At 41.1% G+C, this 23,945-nt stretch overlaps 1 protein-coding gene across 1 annotated transcript; it reads right to left on the reverse strand.

The window, feature by feature from the left end:
- Nucleotides 1-600: 600 nt before the first annotated feature.
- On the reverse strand, nucleotides 601-20,711 carry IGSF22 (immunoglobulin superfamily member 22; the record flags this gene model as incomplete). Its single annotated transcript, XM_082485955.1, is given in 27 exon segments — nucleotides 601-968; nucleotides 2,839-2,914; nucleotides 2,918-3,034; nucleotides 5,172-5,261; nucleotides 6,263-6,291; nucleotides 6,769-6,842; nucleotides 6,844-6,944; nucleotides 6,948-6,979; nucleotides 6,982-7,000; nucleotides 8,996-9,032; nucleotides 9,034-9,073; nucleotides 9,274-9,316; nucleotides 11,421-11,456; nucleotides 11,460-11,504; nucleotides 11,506-11,614; nucleotides 11,780-11,983; nucleotides 11,985-12,051; nucleotides 12,054-12,161; nucleotides 13,448-13,526; nucleotides 14,157-14,289; nucleotides 15,235-15,380; nucleotides 15,659-15,796; nucleotides 15,800-15,879; nucleotides 17,471-17,551; nucleotides 19,403-19,439; nucleotides 19,441-19,532; nucleotides 20,699-20,711. Coding segments are annotated over 27 exon segments (2,394 nt in total).
- Between the last annotated feature and the right edge of the window lie 3,234 nt (nucleotides 20,712-23,945).

The raw sequence follows: 23,945 nt of genomic DNA on the forward strand, positions 1-23,945 counted from the left end.
GGAAATTTTTACTAGCTTTCATACAATGCTGGCAAAATCCTGCCATTTCACAATGGAAGAAAACAGATTCACCCAGTGCAGTGTCTGTGGTATCTGCAAAAAAAAGCACAAAACTGTTGTCAGAATGCACCAGTTGACTGCTTGGAGGAGCTAAGTATGCCACAGGTGCAGGGCAAGCCTGGTTAGGGATGAGAAATAGCCATATTTGCTTTTGAGCCATCTAGGGAATTTATGAGACCTGCTAACCAAAATACGCTGTTTTAAGGGACCCACTACTGCATTCAAGCAACTGAAGGCGAATCTCAGTGACTTCAGAGAAAGATAAAGTCAGAGGTAGGCTGCTTTTGGATAGGAAGGTAAATTCTTACAACGTGGCCCTTGCAGCTCCAGCTGCAAACTGAGCAAAATCTTCCTCTACGGGACAAGGATGAGAGCCAAACTGGACCAGAGAAGTGTGATCCACAGTGCAAGTGCCAGTCCCAGTAAGTACACCTGCCCTGGAAAGTAGCAGGGTGTAAACCATGCTCGGAGACATTAAATCTGTGGTTATTCAACCTGGAGGGAATCATCCCCAACAAATAACAGTGGCTGCAAACTAACTTACCACAGATGATCAGCTTGCAGCTGGCAAGCTGTAGGGATCATAAGCAGACAGATGCTACTTGTTGAGCTGAACCACAACTTAGACTTGGATGTGATGCTAATATTACCCTTGTACAGGGTCACTGTTGGGTGGGGGTTGTTGGTGAAAGCACAGCTCATGGTGCAGTCGTTGCCATGACTCATGCTGTGGTTCTTCAGTAGGGCGATGAAATGGGAAGCAAAGCCCTTCCTGGGATGCTCCTTCATCTTGAAATCAAAACACTCTGCTGAGGACAGAATCACTATGGACTGCTTCACAGTGCACTGTCTGTTGCACATGCAAACACGCAAACACAGAGCCAGCACCGTCAAGACAGAGTCTTCTCCTGCACAAGCACAAATCCAAAGAGCTTGGGTATGACATCTCATGATCTCAGCCTTCTTTGCCACCAGGGAAAACTTGGGGAGGAGGAAGAATGAACAATACACTGCATTACCCTCATCATCTGACCAGCATACCTATCTTACATGTAAACAAATGCAAACTGAAAAGCAAGAGAGGCAGGAATCAGAAATCTCATTCTCCCAATAATCTTCTATGCAACTGTAAGCAAGCAATTAATTTCTTTGTTTCTTGATCTGTAAATAAGGTGTCAGGTTTTTGCTCCATTGGGATATATCGATGCCTTCTGTCACTAATGCCATTAAACTATAAAGTGCTTTTGGATATTTGGCTCCCAAGGCACTTTAGAAATGCATGATTAAATTACACCCAATTATAAACCAAAGCAGGTGATCTTGTAAAGAAAGGTATATTGCTTTGCTGGCACTGCTCTAAGGCACTAATAGTCTACAGAATGCTCTGGGGGAATCAAGGGGAACTGCACGTGCAATTTAATTTCCATTGTCCACTGCAAATCTTCCATCAGACGACAATCTCAGAAAACAGCTGTATCTCCTCCTTATCCTTCAGAGTTTTTCTACCATCTCTCAGGTTTCTGCAAATAATTTTGTGACTTGTCATTTATAATGAAGAATAGGAAAACAGTTCACATCTGCTTGTGTCCTGTTGTCCTGCCTGAAGACAGGCAGGCCATTATCAAAGGAATGTACTTGCAAGGCACAACCAACCGAGCTTTTCCTCCATTACTACTTTTTTATACTCGCCTACATGCACAGAAGTTACTGTAGTTATTTTAGACTCCGTAAGATCCAGGCCTAGAGTATTTCCATACAAGAATACAACTACAGCCACATAACTGAAAGTGCTCTTTCTCAGCTTCACGTGTAACCAAAGTACCACAAGCATGGTCTAGTTAAATCGATCAAGGAAGGCTGATTGTTAAATACAAATATGCAGTGTGACACTTGATTACTCATTTTAGTGTATTATGCTCTTATTTTAGTGTATTGCCCATTCCTCGTAATGGGATTAGAAGATTTGTAGCAGCATGTGGATAGGCTTCTGAAGAAATATATGCATAGTCTGGTAATATATGTTAATAAAGTTTGTTTTATATTACTATATTGTTTACTACAACAGGCATAGGCCAAGCAAAAAAACATTGGCTTGCATCTCACTATTTAGAGTAACTGCATTCTGCTTTGCCCCAGACTGGGCAGAAGAATCACTTACTGGTTTGATTTGATGAGCTGGGGCACATTCAGTTTTGTTTGGGAGGAACTGCTAATGAGATACCCTTATTACTGATTAGGCCTGAGCAAGGAGCAACTGAACAAAAAAGGTGTTTACCTGATGGGATGACTTCTGAGTGTTTAATTTCATGTGGTTTTAGGGACAACTTATAGCTTCTGGCCCAGAAAGACTGTCAGACAGCCTCCTACATGTGACAGAATTTTTGCTTTTCATTTAGGAAACAAATCCCAGTCAGACTGGAAATATGCTACAAGGCAAATGACTTGTAACACCAATCTTTTTTTTTATGTCAAGACATGAAAATATCACCCCCCCTGCACATGGATGGCCCCTACTGTCTTGAATTTTAATTTAAACAGCATCTGTATGAACTGCTATGTAATGTGCTACACATATGCACTAAAAGGAAGCCTGGTTCTGAAGAGATTGCCATCAAAAGAATGGGGTAGGACAGAAGGTATTCTTGTGTGTATTCCCCAGGTGGGGACCTAAGGTACCATAGGTTAGTGATACACTCAAGGCCACAGAGGGAGTCTAAGCTTAATCCACAGTTTTGCATACCAGAGCACTCCAGCACCATCACAAGTTTTTATGCTTACCTCTGTCTTTGGAGATGTACTGCTGCTCCTGTGAATCCAGAGGGTCAGTGTCCCCAGTGTCATTGCAGGCAATGACTCAGAAGTATTTCCTCCCTGGGACCAGGCCTGTGACAGTGTACTTATTGCTGTGGACCTGCTCTGTGGCTCTGAAGGATGTAGCGGTATTGACATCACATTTCAGGACACCATAATAAGTCTGCTAGTTGTCTTCTACATTTGAGCTGTGATTTAGGGTCACAGTGTTTAGGACTTCCTCAACCAGCTGCAGATTAGCAGGTCGTCAGGGGAAATCTAAGAATTAATGAGCACATTTAAGTATTGTTTGGGACCCTCCCTATGTCCTTTACTGAGGCAAAATTTTTCACTTCAGCTCCTCCCTTCTAAAGTCCCTGTATGTCTAGGAAAGTACTTCTTTCCTTGATTTTTTTCCTGCCCCAAGGAACCTGAGAGCCAATTTGCCCTGTGCGTGTAATCTTCTGATGAAAAAATAGTTTTAAACTGTTAGTTTCAAACAGCACTCTTTGAAGAGATGACAAGTACACCATACACTGCAAAGGGCCCTAACCCCCAGCAGATCATTATAGTAATAGGAATCTCTCTAAGGAGCAAGCCAGCCTGTCTCCACTTGGCTGTCATAGACCCACTTGCAATGGAAGTGATGTCACCAGACTGCTGAGGGGACACTGTTGTGTTAGTGCTGTTATAGGGATTTGCCTGATCAAATAATGGCATGACAAACAAGGCAGCATTTGGGGATGTCTGGAGCAGTAACTGCTTCATCCTTTCCCTCCACATCGGATGGAGTGGGTAACACCCCAGCAGTACCTTCCTTATCCCTCAGCTCTGAACCATGCTGCTCCCCTGCTTGGCTCAGCTAACTGGCTCTGAGCTTGCACAAAGGTGTGACTTGAGAAACACAGTGACAAGAGGTAGGAAAATCTTTTCTGACCAGGGAGTCTTTTGCCCCTTGAGTGGAAACATGAAAGTTTGGATCACTCCTGTGGCATTTTTTGGATAAGGGGTATGTTTGATTTGGATCATTTGTCTTTTTTCAAGAAAAAACCCCAACCTTCCCAACTCTAGTATTGATGCAGAAATTGTGTGAAATTTCCATCAGCAGAGCAATACTCCCTGTTGATACCCAAAGGTGACTGAGATGCTCGTTTGCTCTCTACTGTCCCTGCAAATTGCATTTGAATGTTGTAAAGGGCTTCTCCATAACTATTTTTGAGGATGATCTGGTACAGGTCAGAAACAAATCACTCGGTGCTTTGGATAAGGACTGTGAATGGTTCTTGCCCTCCCTCTTGTTGATATGCTTTCTTTTTGCCGTGTCACTGGTGTTGGTGGGGAGCCCTGGCCAAGACAAACGTGCAGCTATACTGTTCTGCTTCCTGACCTGGGTGGCAACAGAAACAAACCACATATTTGAGCACAGAAGGGATATCTGTGTCTACAGGAGCCACTTGTACATGATCAGCCTGACAGAAATATGTTTAAAGGACAGCAATCCCAGAGATTTCTACAAGCTGTAGAGGCAATGGCAGGCTTTATCCTCAGCAAAGTGCACAGAAATTGCTTGGCTTGGGAGATGCCACATAAATGTTATGCTACAGTTCATTAGTTTGATCATCTTGAAAGCTGAGGGAAAACAGCTGGTGTGATACAGATAAACTTGGTACAATTTAGACTAAGAGATACATTCTTAGGCTGGGGCTGATTCTGCAAGGTACTGTAGAGTCTCAGTGCAGAAGTTTAGTCTTAAAAAAAAAAAAGGAAAGCACAGAAGTTGCCCTTAGCCTCTACAGAAATGAGCTTAATGTCCATGTTAATAGAAATTGTACCTCAGAAAGGACAGTGTTGGGACTTTAAGCGTTGTCTTTACAACCTGTTCACTCCCCTGGGTCACTCAAGGTTTAATCAAGAATGATTTCACTTCAGTTAGTCTGAACTGTAGTTGCATGCTTGAAAAATTCTGCTCCTCGTGATGAATCAGAGAGCTTCCCCAATGTTTTATGGTTTGCTGAACACTGTTGTTCCAGCTGCAGACGGCTGGATTGTGCAGCTGACAAACTTGCGCATGCAGACGTCCCTCTACCCTAGCCACCACAGAGGAGGCTTATAAAAAGACTAACCATAAAAATAGTGAGCTGTTATGCAGGACTTCATGAACCTGAAGCACTGCATGAGTTTTCTCCAATAGTCAACTTCTTTTAAACCAAAGTGACAGCTCATGTGATAAAGGCCAAAAGACAACTACAGCCTCCATAGCCCTGCAGCTGCATTTCACCAGATATCCAAGAAAGCTCTAATTGCAGGATTTCTCCTGTGACAGGGAAAGATGTATGAATGCATGGTGCTGTCCCAGCACAAACCACCATGTGGCTCTTCAGCCTCACAGTCAGATCAAATCTATGGGAGGGCTAAAAGAAAAACAGAGAGAGAGAAAATTAAAAATTAAGAGTGAGAGATTGTACAGAAAAATAAAGCCATTCTTCAGTCTGTTGAGTCATGCCTGGAGAAGTGAATGACTGAGACTGGAAGAAGAAACCTCCAAACTGTTTCAGCAGAAGACAGCTAGTGTACAGGTTGCAATGTTGCCAGTTCTTTTCCTAATACCTGTACCACCACAAAAAAAAACATCAATGCCTCAGCATTCAACAGCTTAGTGATGAGCATCTATTCAGAAAAAATTCAGGTGAGGAAGGTGGAACAGGAACATTTAAAAATAGTTCATGTAACATGTGAATGAGAACAAAGAAAGAGAAGAGGCAGCTTTAATGCCTTATTAGATGATTTTACTGTCCACCTTCTGCCACAACCAATTTTGTATATTGTCTGTTTGTTATAGGACTTCTCATACTCTTCAGTATGGTACTGCAGGTTGCTATTCGACACCAAAGAAATTTGTCTGGAGCCTGCAGTCTCTCTGAGATTTTTTGGGGTTTCTCTATTTGGAGATGTGGTCACAAAGCTGTGATGCACGGACTAACTGTGTAGTTCCAAAGTGAAACAACCATTTATTATATTGGTCACCTGGATGTTGTCTTCTGAGACTTCCTCAGTCAAGCCTGAATGTCCCTCTACTCTATAGGAATCCGTGCTATATAACGTGACTCTTCATGCGTCTGATGACATCACTCTAATCATGCACCTTTTCTTGCTAGGGTTACTGCTACTGATGGCAGTCATCACCATGCTTTTTTACCAGGGAGTATCTTAGACATAAAAAGTCCGAATTTCCTAATTAATAACTAAGCAATTGTAAGTCCTAACCAATAAAGATTTAAATACTTTGCTACCTCAAATAGTAAGCTAGCTAGGGATTTCATGGCAGGTCATGATACTCCCATTCTCAAAACATAATTAGTGTCTTTGGAGCATGACCTCTGATAATATTATTTCAACTTTAGCATGCTGGCACGTGACTGTTCATCCCATTCAAATGAGCACCTAAAAGAATTATAAACCTGTCTCAGTACCACCATATTTACAACAAACGGGCATTTCAACATGGTGGTTTATTTGCTATAGTACCTACCCTCCTAACCCATACTCAGACTACAGTATCCACGACAGGAATCAGAGAATCTTCCAACGGTGACTTCTGTAATTATGTGTGCGATTTGATGTGAGAGGTCAGATGGTGAAAGAAACAACTGCCATTATACCTGACATATTCATTCAGGGGACAGCTCAGCAAGAAGAATGGCAGAATTATTTTAATTTGACTCAAGGACTGCACAGGTGGTGCTGTTGTCCATCTTTTCTCAGCACCTCTGAAAACTCAGCAAAAAGAAGCAGAGTTGTGATGCTAAATGTGCAAGATTAATTTGGTAACCCTTTACAAAATGAGGTATATTTTAAAAACAGAAGAAAGTAACAGGTGATAGATGGGAGTTCTAGCTGGACGGATACTGCAGGTCTTACCTGAAGGTGGGATTGCCAGAATTCCTTCCTGTAACTCCACTGCTTCTCCTATACCAGCTTCATTCACAGGTCGGGTTCAGAGGTAGTATTTGTCTCTCCTGCAAGCCTCCAACAGTGTAAGTGGTGCTAGAGATAGGGATCTTGGTGCATTTTGTCCATTTCTTCATGTCCTCAGCTCACATCTCTAGTATGTATCCTGACAGCTCATCTTCTGGTCTGGTTCCTGCCAGGTCTAAGGAAATACTGCAGCAGTCCTGGAGGCTCTGTGTTAGCAAGAGAGTTGTGACACACTACTGTACTGGCAGGCCTATGCTTGCATATGTGAATACAGAGCTGCTCCCATTTCAAGATGCCAAACCTGCAAGGTTTAAGGATAAAAGAAGCTTTAATAAACACAGAGCAAATTCTGTCCAACAAAACAATGCAGTTCCTAAAATGGCACATACATGTAGACCCTGTTCCCAGGTTGGCTATTTAAGGAAAATCCTCACAACATGTGACATGAGACCATCTGAATTCATCTTGGAAAGAGCACCTTCTTTGAACACTGTCCACCACTCATTCTCCACATGTATCTGGGGGAGGTGTCTAGCATTAAAGATTTCCTTCTGTCTCTTCCTAGCTAACTGGTGAGCTCTGCAGTACATTTCCTATAATTAGTCAAGTATGGCTTTGAGTGCCTGCTGTCTCTTCTTGTTTGATAAATCCCTCTTACAGTCCTGCGTAGAGTGGACAGGTGCTATCTGGACTGCTTGGATTAGTGAATTTGCTTACTGGCTTGCAAGATCCTGATAATGTTCTTCAAGTTCAGTTGCCAAAGATTACAGTACCTCTAATTAATAGTCATTTTTGAAAATACAGATCTTGCTTTTTGCTCTTTAGTCCACCTTGCAGCAGTCCAGTTAGATCTCCACAATATATAAGAAAAGCAAAAGACGGGACATTAAAAAATATCTGTATGTTTTTAATCAAATGAAAGTACCAGCTAAAATGCAATGACCTCCCCCTGCCGTCCCCAACCCCAAAAAAGTCAACCTGTGCAGCATGCCATGACAAACTTAATGCTAATGGCTTTTATACAGAACGCTCATATGAGCACACAGGGTCATCAGGAATATGGTACATATGGACAGTACATATTCTCCTAGTCCTAATGTGAAATAATGCAAGCCTTCAAATAGGAGAAGAATCATAGCTTCAGGGTTTAAATTGTTTTTGTGTTTTCTTCTGATGTAAAGGAACCTGAATGCTTTCCCACCTGAGTAACTATTTAACCTCAAGGCTCTTGTCTACTACATAGAATTCTCTTGTTTTTTAGCTATACTGGCTTCCACACTTTTTATAATGGCCAGGTTTTTTTTTTCTAAATTATGTGCACCTACTACGGCCCACTCCTGTATCTATCACAAAATTCCATCAGTAGTTTAAGCTATTTATTGATGGCCTCTGACAGCTTTTTGTTTTTAAAATGCTTTAGTTATATGGTCATATAGAGTAAGAATTCTCTATAACTGGCACAAAATAAAATCTGCCGATTTCGGCATTTCTGAGGCTACTGTAACCCTCTGGAGTTTGTCTCTGATTTTGATCAGTCCAGAATTAGGTACCGATTCTTCACTAGTAAAAATCCAGAGGGAGGTGTCCCTGTCTTTGGCAGGGGGGTTGGAACTCGATGATCTTCGAGGTTCTTTCCAACCTAAACCATTCTATGATTCTATGAATTCTGCAAGATCTTTCTCTTTTAAAAGGGTTGATGGGGGATTGGTGAAAGAAGCATAGTAACATATATGAGAAATTATTTTGTTTGTCATACCTATACATGAACATTAAGTACTAAAGGTATCTACACCTTAGAGCACCTTTATCATGTTGATCTCCGCTGTTTCCATATACTCAATTCCTTCCAGGTGGGAATCTCTTACTATGTCCTTATCTTAATAGTTACACATTTTAAGTGAATAATATCACACTTTCAAGCACTTATAATATAATTACATTTACAGCCGACAGTATTAAGGCCTTCCTTAATCTTTAGTTAAGCTGTAAACACAATGAAGTCCATTACACTGAGCCAGCCTGGAATTTGCCACAGTGCCTCAGACTTCAGTCATAAATGCATAGACCTGATCATCACATACATGTTTAGGAAAACTAGACATTAAACAGTGGAAGAAACATACTGATGGGATCCTCTGCAATGAGAGGTTGAAGGCATGCTAAGAAGTACAGGGCCTGCATGGTTCACAGCTATGACATGGAACTTATTCTGTATCCACCAGAAAACCATCCATTTTGAATCTGGTACCTAGAGACGTACATGTTGCAATTACACAACTCTCTAATCACCCATAAAAATGTTCTCAAGTGCTCACTGTTTTGTTTTGGGTTTTGTTTTTTTTTAATTGCTTTTGGATTGAGATAAACCAAGAAGACATTTCAGCTCACAAACTGCTGGAGAACAATACAAATTTCAGGGGTTCAGGGACCCCCTTAACTAGGTCTAACTTTCACTTCTCCGGTTGTCTGTTCCATTTAAATATCTCTCTCCCTAAGGAGATGGAATTTTAATGCATGTGATAAGAGGCAAAATGCATAATTTGCTTTCCACTAGATTATGGTCTATAGTCTGGTACAATCATACATGCTGGGGAAAAATAGTTTCATGTCTTGCTCCACTGACTTCAGTGGGATTGCCCATGAATTAAAAACTCAATAGAGTGGCCAAGCCTTTCACAACCTAACCATCAAGCAAGGTTAAACTTCCATTCAGTTTTGAAAGAAACCTGAGTAATTCCCTTAAAAAGTGTTTCCATTATTTACCATGAGTAATAATGGTGCTTTAAGGAGGATATTTTTGGATAGTGTGATTGATTGTAACTTAATATGAAAGTCCAACATTTTGAATGAGACAGAGGAAAGAATCCAAGAAAGAACCAAAATATTAACAGAAAAGGAAAAGCAAAAATCTCGTTAGTCAGATGCTGCTGTTGATAGGAACACTCCCATGTGTTATACAAGCTGTGCTAAGCATGGATCATATGGTTGCTATCTGATGGATACAACAAAATCAGTGACTTGTTTAATTCAGTTCTGGTCCAAGTCAGGGAAAAATAGCCAAATTTAGGTAGGGAGAAATGTAAAATATAGGTGTTTGAAATTAGGCACCCAAATCCATAGGTGGGACTTACAGAGGTGCTGAATGTTCTGCCCTCTCATCATTGCTTGTGAGTATCAAGTAATTTCTATTTGAGGGCTGAGAAATCTCACTTTGAACAGCATATGTCAAAATGTGTATCTTGCTAGATGCCATGATGACATTTTCCTTGATTAATCAATACTCAGCTTTGCATTCAAAGCATATCTAACTTTCCTTCTGCCTACATAAAACAGATAATAATCTTGGTCTGACCTTGGACTGGCTCCTTGGTGATTGGAACACAAAGATCGCTGCCTTTCTTCCTTTTTTTTTATGATGTAACCTTGCACTGGAGAGCCTCCATTCAGGGCTGGGAAGTTCCAGGTGATGGTGACATCTTCTTTCCTGACATCTACAACTTGAGGCTGAGACACCTGTCTCGAAGGCTCTACACAGAAGAAAATCAAATTAGCACAGTACAATCAGAATTCATTGACTCCAAGTTGTGTGTATGTGTTATGTGTGTGTGTATAAATATATATGTATGTATGTACGTACAGCAAGAAGTCAAGGAGGGTAACTTGTATATTAAGGTTTATTCATGCCTACAAACCTTTTTCTAAAGACTATTTCTTTGCCATCTACTTCCCTTTGTCATTTCAAATGTTGAAACATTTCAATTCTTACACTTATTCCAAAAATGAGCTCTTTCTGCAATGCATTACAGAGCAGCTCTGGAATGCCTTCCCTAATCCATAAGAAGTTTGGACAAAACCGTGAATTTTTAGGTGAGAACCAATATATTTACTTCAATTTGGTAATTTTTCCTCTGAAATGTTTCAATAGGCCAGGCTCGCTGTTTGCACTGCATCTTCTGTGATACACTCCGGCCTTGGGGAAAAGGGACTGCAAATCTCCTTTCATTGGGGATCTGAGTCCATAAAGGAAAAATGGGAACGGGAGGTACGCAAACTATAAGTCCCAGAAGATAGTTCAGCAGTGTTTTCTAACCAAGTTAGTTTTTGGCTGACATATTTTCTTTTTTGGCTGCAAAACAAAATGTTTTTAAGCATTCCCTTTTAAACTATCTTCCCTCCTCCCCCACAATATTTTCCAGAGAAAGCCACTTTTCATTTCTGCTGTATCCCACTAAGCTTACATAACTGACACTGGAACAGTGTGTCAGTCAGTCCTCTCTTGTGGCCAGTCCATGTCGAGGGGTTTCTGAGTCCACAAACACTTGCAGTGAAAGGACCTGGGTATTTGTTTGATCCTGGCTATCGGCCTAAGAATCAACCAGCTTCTAAGCTCTGTCCTTGGAATTTGTCCCCTGAAGCACAGGAGACAGTGTTCTTTTGGGGACTGGCAAGGAGGAAGAAGACAAACATGATGGGAAGCAGGACTGTGAAACCATGTTAAAAACAGCTGGCTAATAGGCTCTCTAACAAAAATTTCTCCTGTTTCCATGGGCTTGATGAGGCGCTCAGAGTTGATTGCATATTCTGCATTAGTAGGCTTTCCCTTCCTCCACCTTCTCTGTAGCAAATGTGGTCTAGTTGCTCTCCAGCAGCCCTACTTTGATCCACAATTTTTTTCCCAGCCATCCCACTCTTGATGATAAAGTGAGTCACCTGCTTTCCTCCATTGCCTTTGGGTGCTTTCCATCTCATTTTGCATTTTCCCCACGTGTTACAGGACTTCCGCTTTCCCCTATGGGGGTTTTAGTTTGTCTGCAGTGTGAGCAGCTGACCAGAGTGACACGGAGGGCTGTTATTTAGAGGGTCATATACTGTCATGGTGTAAATCAGTGTAGATTACAGCAAAACTAAATTGTCTTGAATCACTTGATTTGATAACTCAGAAAGTCTGCCCCACTGCAAGATTTTTAAAAAGAAAGTCTGAATTACAGTGTCTGTAACAGTATCTCCCAGTGATTGTCCTGCTATAAAATGATTCATTTGAGATCTACTAATAAAGTTGAGGTAAGGATTGCCAGAAGCTGGCCCACAGTCATTTTTCAGATTCAGCATAATGACTCCACTGTCTTCTCTCATACAGGTTTTGATTGTGAGTAACGTGGTCACTGGCTTTGTCCATCACCACTTTCTCTTCCTCTATCACCTCAATACCATCTTTGAACCTTGTGAATTTGGCTTTGCCTTGAAAGGCACCTTGATGCTTGCTGTATGCTTAGTCTTCACAGTAACCTGGTGTGCAGCAAAAAGCTCGAGGACAGATTCTTCAATAACAGGAGAATCTGGAAAGAACAAAGACATCTGAAAGCTGCAGCTGCAAATATAGCTTGACATCTTCCCTGTGTCTGTAAGTTCCTGGAAAAGGTGGTCCAAAGCTGTGCCCTTCATACGCTTCTTCATGTTTTTAATATAAGAATCCTGTATATTGTGTAAGACTTCAGGGACACTCAAAATCTTCAGCGTGTTTTGATTCAGTTAATTTAGTTCTGTTTCTTGTACAGGGAGCCAGCTGACCTCCTTTAGTTGTTCAGCTCAGCAGAAAAAGAGGGACCTCTGCGAAATAGCAACCCCCAAAGCTTGTCACTTTCCGAGGGCCTGGAGATGTGATTCCAGGCAGTTTCTAAGTTTTGAAAGGCACAAGAAGAAGCCCTTTATGCTGTTCTTCCCTAAGACCACACTGGGATCTCTATGATCATGATAAAGACAGTAGAATCAAAGTTAGGTACTGCTTGCAAAGAAAATGATCCCTCATTTGTTACAGGGTAATATGGGAAAATGATAAGGATGTCCTGAACACAATAAAGAAAAATAACCAGGTTCCTAAACATATTTGCTGTTTTTCCTTTTAGTTTTGTCACACAACATGTATGTTTAGAAATTACAATCTTGTGCTGAAAGTCATAAAAAGTCATTCAAAAATTTTTTTGAATGCAGGAAAACCAACGCTCCCTATACCAAAGCTTTGCTGTGGTTGGGTTTTTACTGCAACACAGGTATGATAAATATTCGGTGCTGCAGCTACAGCATCCTTACAGCTGCGTTCGTTCCACTCTCTGTGCGGCGGTATCTATCCATTTTGCTTTGATTCAGCAGACAGAAAGAGGCTTATTTCCGTGCTGCAGACGAGTCTGCAAGTCCATCTGGCGCCATCTGGCTGCCAAGAGCTGAGTAATACTCATATTTATGTATTTCTATATATAAGTTCAGAAAAGGTGTTTTTCTTGTTGCTCATGACAACAGTGTTTGAAGTAAAGGCTCAGGCCAAAATTCTTGATCACTGATTTATAAACACAGAAACCTATTCTTAGTCATTTATAATCAACCAGTACGACTGTTCAATTTTCTCCCCTCGGGAACAAAGAAGCAGAAAGAGGAGGTTTTTGCTCAAGCACACAGATAAGCCTGTAAAATGGTACAGGCCGAGGTAAGGAGACCTGGTGAAGCACTGATTCTGCAAGTGTTTGTGTACACCTAATAAAGAGCAGTAAGTAGATGGGGTGGCTGCCTCCAACGGCAATTGTTGCTCCATGCTCAGCCCCCTTGGCTCTGAATGTCTACCCCCCTTCACGCTCCTCTCCCATTCTGTCAGTGACAGGTTTGTGGATGGCTCCCTGCTTCACTATCCAGATCCTTTTCATGTCAGTAATCTGACAAGAAGATTGAGGCCGGAAACAACCCACATTGCAACAAACACCATCTCCAACCCTGTCCCTGAATCCTCTGATCAGTTTCCTGCTCTAAGATGACTAAGCGGTCAGGATTCCTTGCTCCTACTCTGGTAAAATGCTCTGTGTTCTATGGACAAAACAAATTCAGTGTTATGTGGACAGACTGATCTGTGCATCTGCATAGATGAGCCACATGGCATGTAATGAAGGGTGTGCATTTGCATGCAAAATATACATTTACTGATTACTCTGAAAATCAGAGCCTGGGAGAGGCAGAAGGGTGGGTGGTGAGAAGCCAACCTTGTAGGAAAGAATGCAAGTCTACAGGCTGAGAAAACGGGTGAGAAAATGTAAAAGCATCTTTACAGGAGACTGGGAAAGAAAACTTTGAAAAAGCCAAGATTCAAAGCCAAAACTTAGTAAGACTGAGGCTATAGTAGGCTGGGAAAGATTAGATCCATTCTTGTCTGATCTGTCCATCCATTTGTCCTTAGTCAAAAGCCCTTTATCAAAACTGGGCCAAGCCCTACAGTAGCTATTTGGAGAAAACATACCACTAGGTTTTTGCAGCCTTTCATTATACTGACAATACCATGGGCATTTTACCTATTTGCCGTCATTGAGCCATATTCCCTCCACCTTTGTGTCATTCAGGACAACAGAGATTTTTTCAGGATCCCCAATTAGAACATGAATGTCACACACATGCTCTTCATGGTTACAAATCTCTCTGGAAGAAGTCCTGGTGGAAGCATGTGAACAGAAAAACTGCAGAATAATTGTTGACTGAGCACTTCCAACATCAAGGAGGTATTTAATGGCAGGGAGACCTCATAACAAAATGGACAGGCCCTCAGGACGTTTAGGACATCATGGGAAGCAAGGGGGATGAAGAAAGGCTGTTCCTAACTTTGAAATTCTCCTCCAGCCTATGCTGACAGCATGAAGCTAAGTTTTCCAACTTTTTTTCCTGCTCTTAACAGCCTTGTGTCTTTCTATAAAGATCATAGACTTAAGTTTACAGCATCAACAATGCTACTGCAAAATGAATTCACAAAATAAAAGTGATATTAAATATTTACCAGCCTCATGTTGTGCTGCTGGTCCTCAGCAGGCTGCAGTCAAAGGTCCCATGGGTGGCTTTAAAGAATCAGGATAAGAATTCATTAGGACAACCCTGATTAAAATAAAAAACACGGTACACTTTACTAGGCTGGTTTAGGTGACACGTGCAAGGACTTAAATGGAAGATTTACTGCTTTACGCTTTTACTGCTTTATACAGCAAAGGAAAGTCCTTAATTATTATCTGCATGCTACCAAGAGGGGGCACAGACTAATGGCTTATTCAATGTTAAACAACAAACAGACTCCACAGCAGTGTTATCTCACATTAGTTTCCTAACTGTTATAGCAAAGCAGCACTGTTCCTCTGCAGAGTTCACTGAAGAACAGTGTAAAGACTATTATTCTTCCTCTGCTTCCTCTCTTGAGCCATTCACACTTACCTTCCACAGTTACACTGGCACTGCTGTACTGCTCATTAGGGTCACTGTCTTGCATAGCCTATGCTCGCTGTGCAACCTCCTGAGTCACTCAGCTCAGCAGCATTAATGATAAGCTCTACTCTCTTCCCTTCATGCTTCATGAGGTACTGAGGAGACCTCTCAACTGCTCGTCCATTCTACATTCCCTTCAGGGTGACATCTTCAGAAGTCAGCACACACTCCAGAAAGGCTCTTCCCTTCTTTTTTACTTGGGTGTTCTTGAGATTGCTGATGAACTGAATTGGGGAAGGGGTTGGCAAGAAAGAATGGCACGTACCAGCAATCTCCTTATTAATAAAAACAGGGGGCTTTGCCTTTATAGGATATAACATGGGTTCCTGTGCAGGAGAGATTCTAGGCTTGGGACTTTACTTCCAGTGTGAAAATGAGGTCTTGGTTGCTTGTCCACAAAGTAGCTTTATGAGACTGTGGCTTCCAATTTTTTTCAGCCCAAGCTCTGGGGCTTTATGTTTCAAACACTGCTATCCTGGGTTCGATCCACCCACTGCCCAAAGATGCTTACTTTGCATCACTTATGATCAATGAAGAGTGGCGTGCTCTGCACTATACCTCCAGTCTCAACATGGAGTTCTTTAAAGTCACAGGACAGAACACCCTTAATTTTCATAGTGTGGGCCAATCTATCATCAGACGTGATGATTTCATACTTATCATTCCACTTCAACTCTTTCCCATTGAACTTCTAGGTGGAGTTTTGCACTTTCCATGGCAGACAGATTTCAAGCACTGCTGTCTGTCTTTCAGTCACTTTCCGTGGTTTCACTGCTGTCGGGAGTTAGGGGTTCACCTGCTGAAACACCAAAGAGATATAATATTCATACTGTTACGCTTAGTTCCTGATCTCAGATTTCCTACACTAAATAGCTAGACTTCAGTGAAGTAATTTTGATTTCTTTCTTAAGTGTTAGCAGAAAGATTAATTCATTCCTTCAACTTCAGTGGAAATTAAGCTAACTACAGTTTATAATGTTCAGTAAAAGTTGCATGTAATCCTACAAAGCTGATTACCAACAGACGCACTGCTTTTCTGTCCAGTTCTTCTGTCTTAGCTCTGCTTTTTTTTCCTCTCCTTTACTGCAGGTCATTGTAAAGTAAATGGCTTCAGGCAGTGGCAGATGACATCTAAAAGCACACCTAGAACCATTTGGCAAGCTGAAGGGGGACTGACATCTTCCTGCATTATCGGTCAAGAGTGCTGCAGTGCCTGGCACAGGGTCGCTATTTGACTTAAGTAAGGTAATCTACCACATTACCAAATAGTCTGTGCCCAAGCCCTGCTGTATTATACTTAAAGAATGGTACTTACAGCAAAGCTTATCTTTAAGAGACGATCCCACTGCAATAAAAGGTAAGGCAAGTGGGCAGCATCACTTTTACTTAGCATCGATTTAAAGCAAGTTTGCTGTATATAATGTGGTTGGTTTTCTTTCAAACAGCAGGCACACATTTGGCTGGTTGTAGGAAGCATATGCAGATGAAAAAAGATTGTTGTCATTATGCCCAGGCCCATGCACTCACTACCAAGTCCTGTAACACTGTTTGAGGATAGTTCACGTCCACTAAAAGGACAGTGCCAAGGTGCATTTTGTCATTCCCATCTTTTCCACTAAAACTGGTCCAAATTCAGTAGTGACTCACACCCCTGCCACACTGACGGTCAGTGGAGAATTTGGCTTATTATATATAATACTAGGCTTCAAACTGAAATCTGCTGTCTCATGAAAGGTGCTTTCACATGGGTGCTCTGGTAATCACTGGTTGGTTTATGACTTGTGCAGTGTCAGACTTGTGTTTGAGCCTAAAGAGACCAGTGAAACATGAATGTTGCAAAGACATATAAGAAAAGAAAGTAGGTTACAGTTTAGCCCACCAATTTTGACCCTTAAATTTTTGTCTGCAGATGTTGACATTGTACACAGAACCTCATGTATAAGAGAACAAAGACTACCTATCGCTCTTAGTATAACAGTTTCTTTTCAGCCATGAGGAGACCATAGGTGCCTAGGTCTTTCCCGTTCACATTGTTGATGCACAGCATACATTTCATACCCATACGCATCACATCATTTTTTTTCTCTGGAAATACAGGGAACATAAAGGCTCTCCCCCATAATAAGCACAATTCTTGCACCTTTGAAAACATGTTCTTTTTGTGCAGTGGACACAGAGGGAAAGACACACAGCGCTCACTTTAAAATCAGATGGGGATAGATTCTTTCATCTTGCCTCACCCCACTCTCCTTGCAGCAAATCTGCCCTGCAAAGACTCTCCATTTTGTCTAACTTAAAAATTCTTCCAAGCCTAGTTGTAAGTAACTGGTCTAGTCACTAATCAAGCCAGACGTGTAGAGCTTACCTTCAGTCACGATCAAGGATACTGTGTAGATGGCATCGGTGTGGGTATTGGACACTACACAGTTGCAGTTATCTGTATCATCTCAGGAGAAACATTCACACTGGAAAGAAGAAAAAAACATAGAGAAAGCAATATGCAAAAGCACATAAATTGGGGTGGTGGGGAGCAGATATGGCAAATGTCTTAGTGAATTCCTCTTTTTATTTGTGTTTAAATTAGTATTTTTTTAATCATTTACAGAATTGACCTGTTGAAAATCCAGAATCTCTGAAGGCAGAATTTTTGAGGCCAAATCCAATGCTGCCTCCTCCTTAAAGATCCCTCACAGCCTTCCCAAAGTCCCCAAAACAGACAGAAGTCTTCCACTGACAGTGATGTATTTTGGATCAGGTCCATTTTTGGCCTAAGGCAGCAAAATGAGCCCACATTACTTCTCAGAGACATCCTTTTATTCTGGTGCTCTGCATTGAAAGTGATTATCACCCCTGAACTGCATAAGCAATACAGAAACTGGAGGAGGGTGAATGGAAGCTGTTGGACTGTGGAGTTACTGTAGGAAAAGAAAAAGAGTTTGACCTGCCCTGGCTGGCAGATTTGTAAACAAAGGACTGCCTGACAGAAGAGGTGGATTAGAGTGAACTAAGAATTAAGGAGAGAGGAGAGAAAGGGACAGAGCAAGGGAAGGAAGGAAAGGAACAGACAACGAGCAGAACTTTTGTAGCCATGGGATATCACAAATTAAAAAGAGCTGAACTGGGACATGTCTTGAATGTTATGAATTATTAAGATTTAGTGTTGGTTTTGTCTGAATGGCACACAAGAGGCATTAGGCCTCACTATGATAAACACAAAACCAAGTAACAAAAATAATGGTTCCTGCCCTGATGCTTTTTCTGTTGATCAGAAACACTGCCCTATAAACACACAATAGTATTTGAAAGTAGCAGGACTGCAGTAGGCTGACAGAAAACAGGGATATTTTTATTGCTGCTGAGGAATACCATAGTGTGTAAGTTTTTCTTCTTTACAGTTCTCATTGTGGAAATAAAAAAAAATAATGCGCTAATGGCAAGAAAAAAAGGTGTGTTACCTTTGCACATACTTAAAAATACTGTCAAAAGCATTCTGGATCCTTCTTCTATTGGTGCCCTCTCTCTGTTTTCCATGTTGCATTAGGCTTTGGTTTGCTTTTAACTTTAGCTCAGAATATTGCTTTGTCTTCTAAAATCCAAGAAGAAACACTGGAATTAATGAATGAATGAGTGAAATGGAACAGGGGCCTGTTACCTGTTTGGTTTTATTTTAAATGTATTGTTGCTTTTTCTGTCTGCTTTATGGAGGGGACTAGATTAATGTTGGTTTACTTTACTTACTGTACTTATTACAACTTTACATCCATCACAGATACCACTCTGGGAATGAAATTTGTTCATTAGCAGCGCTCTGCACACTGACAGGAATGATTTGTGATTTTTGTGGTGATATATAATAAGGACTCTCATGATCTTTTTGTCACTTTAGACAGTCAGAGATCTGTCATATGGAAGAGATTATACACTATGGAAAGGCTTATTTACTTATGCATTAAAGGTCACATTCTTCTAGCCCCAGCCAAATCATTCAATCATGAGCTTTGCATAAACAAGAACTGCTGTATTTAAATCAGTAAGGACAGTTTTCCAGCAGCTAAAATGAACAGCAGCTTTCCTACTGATTATTACTGATCCATGACAAATGTCAACAAACAGTGAGGATGGACATACCTAACTGCAGTTTGCAGCTGTTTTTGTTTATCGCTCTTCCAGTTGTAGAAGATGACAGACCATTTTTACTTGCATGAGAGAGTGAATATACGTAAGAGCACCTGAAAATGCAGTCAGTTGTTGGCATGTACTAGGTAACGAACTGTCACCAGAAATTGTTGTTACTCACCCTTGGGTGTTGCCAGTGGGCAAGGTCTTTCCACATAATTCAGGAATGCTTTCTCCAGCAAGGATCTCAAAGGAGCATGTCACCATGCTAAAAGACTCCAATAAGGCAGAAGACTTCCTAGAAACAACTTCTTAGGTTGGGGAAAAGATATGTTAATCAAGCAGAACAGAGAGGATTTATTTACTGGGAGTGGGAAAGCGTGGATACAAGAGGCCCTGAAACAAAGTTACACAGAGAATTGCCTCAGTCAGTTAAAACTCTTGGGAGAGGAAGTTTTGTGCAGCAGGAAGAGTGCTAGCTGTCCATAGGAAACTGCTGATCAATTCCTTGCTTCTTTCCAGTCTTTCTGTGGGATTCTGGGCAAGTAATTTACTCTGTACCTGTCTTGTCACCTACACAATGGAAAAAATGGGCTGCCTTGCTGCACAGGTGTGCTGCAAGCTGCTTTGATGCTTGATGTCATTTAAGAAAGGTACCAAAACTGGATGTATCAAAAGGCCATTAGGACTTACTCTGTTCTGCGCAAGCTGTACTAAGCTACTGAGTGCTGCTCATGCCCTATGTTTAGACAAATGCCCATAGTTTAAGACAAATTCGCCTTCTTTAAGCTGTTCATTTCAGGAGGCTCTGAAGAGCTGCATTTTTCTATCAGAATGAACCCATTTAATTTGTTTTTACAATAACTCATCAGTTCAGGTAAAACTATTTTTTTTTTTTCAGTCAGACTGACCAGTAAGGAGCTGGCCCTGAATACCAAATTCTAACACCTCCATACAAATGCCTCACTATTTTTCTGTGGTTAATAGCAAAAGAGATATTTTTCTGTGGTTAATAGCAAAAGGTCTCAGTTTTACACCAGGAAAATCAACAGAAACTCTACTACCAGCTTGGATTATTCTGGCTTATTCACTGAGACTATTTCATTGCACTTTTCCTTAATCAAGGACTCCTCAGCTCTCCTAAGTGTGTCACATACAGTGGGATATGTGAATGCTACACGAGCCTGTGCACACCCTGCTCTCAGTGGATGTGGCTGGGAACTGTGTCATTGTCCTCACTACAGTGTTGAGACAGAACCATTAAGGAGGTTGCTTTAAGCCAAGGTAATCAAAGCCAGACAAAATGTTTCTAATCAAAGGCAATGGCTGACGCAGGGGCAATACCTGTAGTCTTGCAATAGCAGGTAGACAGTATGCTGGCCTTTGAGAAGAACAAAATTACTCACTTCCCCCTTTGCAGAAGGCAAACCCCACTCCACAGATGCAGCACATCTTTTGTCAGCTTGGTGTGCATCACCTAGGGACGCCATGTGACCATACTACAGGAAAAAACTCTGTCACCATATAGCCTGTTTCCAGTGGGGACGCTGCTGCCTATAGCTGTACCAAGACTGGTCCCAGTATGGAAGGCAGTTTGGAGAAATGGGACAACTATTTGAATCTAGTCCTTGAGAGATAAGTACTAGTCATCTAGAAATTGTAGCTCCCTAGTTTTAAAAAGTGTTTCTTGGCAAGACAGATAGAGTAAGGAATGGTATTCTCTGACACAGTTGTGTGCTGCTGAAGGGTCTTGGGGCAGAAGGAAATCAACCCGAAACACAAGCCTTTCCAGGATTTGGGGGCACAAATGATAAAGCTATAATTAAGCACTGCAACCTAGAAGATAGAATCCGCGGGGAAGACAATGTTAAGACCATTTGACCTTGAGACTTTGCTTTGTTGCCAGCAGAAATTATAGCTATGCCAAAAGTGCTCTGTTTTGGGCATCCTCCCAAGGAGATCCTTTTCCTTACCAGAATATATATACCCTGATCTCCTTGCTGAGCTGGCCTTTGTCTCCAGCCTGCCTGTATGAGAGACAAATGTTCTCTGACTCCTTATGCACAGAAGACAAGTGAAGAGTCTCTATCTTAGACTATATATTTCCATTTACCCTGTAAAATTATACAAGGATATCATGCATCTCTAGACCCTGTTATGTCTTTCCTCTTCTACTCAGAAATTTTCTCAGAGATACAATTTTTAAAATCTTTCCTACAAACCAAGAAGGCAAGAGAAAGAGATCACTCTTGCTTTTGCCTGGTCTGCCTAAAGGTGTTTCCCTCCCGCCCTTTCTTACCACCCTTCCTCACTGTTCTGTTCTCACCCTTTCACTCTTGCATATCAATGGTCATTGGTGTTGGTGACAGCAATGATTGGGGTCGGTCAGGAAGAGAAAAGATGTTACTCTATGATCCCAAACGCCCTAGCATATTTTGCCCTCAGTCGTTATGGGGCAAATCCACACCAGTAGCACAAAGTGCTAAAACGAGAAGACATACAGCATGCTGCTTTACTCACCTACTCCGCTGCACAACTCTCTGCATACCTTTGGGTTTATCTGGATTTTCAAATCTTACAAAGCTCACAGTGACATGGTTTAAAAGCCAACCCACCATTTTAACAGTTCCTCCTTTCACCTTAAAAATTGAATTCCCTTTACTTGTATTTCTTTTACCTGATCAAAATTTTCATCCTTGGCCACTGCTTTTCAAAACACGAAAATATTACAGGTTAAGATCCAGTAGCTTGTGCCAGCTAAGGAGCAGAAACGGCTGGTAAGAAACAGTTTTTTCCTAAACTCCTGGGCTATTACCTTTTGTTATCCTTCAGTCAGGAGAGCAAGCACTCTGTTAGAAAAAATTGCCTTGAATAGTAAGTGATGAGCTTTTGGAAGTCTCATCAGATTACAAGATTTCCTGTTTCTTGATGAGACTGGAACCGACTTCCAGAGCCCAAAAGGCTGCACTTGAAGGATGTGACATTGTCTGTTACTACCCATCACCATGACTCAACTTGCTCATACCTTGACTGTGGGCAAGAAAGAAAACAAAATGATAATGCAGACAACACTCTGTGCTTAGGAGTACAGATATACCATGAATCTGCCCACTGGTACTCTGCAGAGAGATTAACTTCACTCATCACATCTAGCGTGGCTATCGCATTGTATTTACTGTGGCTGCTATTAACAGAATCAGCACACATTACAAGGCAAACCAGATCTCAAGAAAACACTTGTCAGTACCACTGAAGTACACACAGCAAAGACTTTTTTTTTTTTTTTCCAGCTGCTAAGGTCCTGATTATTCCTACTAAAGGGACAGGATCTTTCAAGACCATTACTGAACCTTCCGTGTTCCTCAGCTCACATGAAGTCCCGTAAATTGTTGTGTTCCTATGAAGATGCCTGTGTCCCTTTACACTGGACAAATATGGCTTTGAGTAGTTCAAAATTTAAATACATACCGGCTTCTTGTGGGCTATGTTGTTACATCCTTTACACTGGCTTCAGCAGTTTCTCATTCTTGGAATAACAGGACAATGAAACTTCATGATAAAACTTCAAGTATGACGATGCTAAAAGGAGTAAGCCTTCTGTAGGCCAAAAGGATATCTTTTTATTTAAAAAGAAAAATTACCTCCTCAATCCCAGGTTTTCTTATGATTGATTTTTACACCATTTTACACCATTTCAAATCTGTGATCAAAGGCAGACTATTAAACAATTTACCAGTGTTGGTTTTCATGTTAAAAACAAAATATGTGGGTCCAGGTTTCAAACAGTTAAACATTCAACAAATCCTGCTTTGGTGTTTAAGTCAGTGCCTGGTGCTCCATTCACACCTCAGTGAAATGACCAGGCTTTGGCTTTGTTTATTTTTAAGTGACACAGGCAGCAGTTTCCACCATTTCCAAGCCCAGCCAGTTCATTCAGTTACTCAAACAGGAACTAGGTTATTAGAAAATCAGTTCACAATTTTAGATTACAGAGATCATTCTTTATACAGTTCTCTTCTACTCCTTAATAAACCTGAGATTCTGTCACCCTTCTTCATATGGAGAAGAATTTAATTCCCAACGAGTAAGGCACTTCTCAAGAAGAGAATGAATTAGAGATCTCAGATTGTGTATTTACCTCTCTCTTACTTTACTAGTGTTAACAGCAGCAGTGCTGAAATAGCGCAGGTACAAGAGGCCATTTTACGTGTATAAGGGTCTGCCCATTCTGAACAACACAAACTACATATCTTGCTTCCAACAAAGGCTGAACTAGTGGCAATAAACTGCTTCTCTTTACTGACCGCATTTGATTTCTGTTTGGAACAGACTGCTGTTATCTATTATGTATTTATGTTAAATTCAAACAAAAAGGGAGTCTAGTGCAGGAGGCACCTGGGTTATACTTTGCAAAATACAGGAACGTAGAAAACCAAATAACTTCAAAATCTAGCCAACTTCCATAGGTTGACAGGAATAATTCTAGGGGTAAACTCTGAAAAAAGAAATAGCAACACCCCCCAGGAATATACCACCTTTCCTGATGAATTTAAGATTATTTCTGCTAGTCTAGGAAAGAGAGAGGAAGTAAAAAGATTAACAAAAATCAAGAAAAAAATGTGCAGAGGTTGAAACATTGTTGACTTTTCCAGTGAGCAAAAAATACTATATACAGGGAGCCAAAATAAACACATGCTGTAGTCCATAGGCTAAAGAAGGATTCC

This window comes from Vanellus vanellus (assembly GCF_965231255.1).
Source record: "Vanellus vanellus genome assembly, chromosome: 6".
Classification (NCBI taxonomy): domain Eukaryota; kingdom Metazoa; phylum Chordata; class Aves; order Charadriiformes; family Charadriidae; genus Vanellus; species Vanellus vanellus.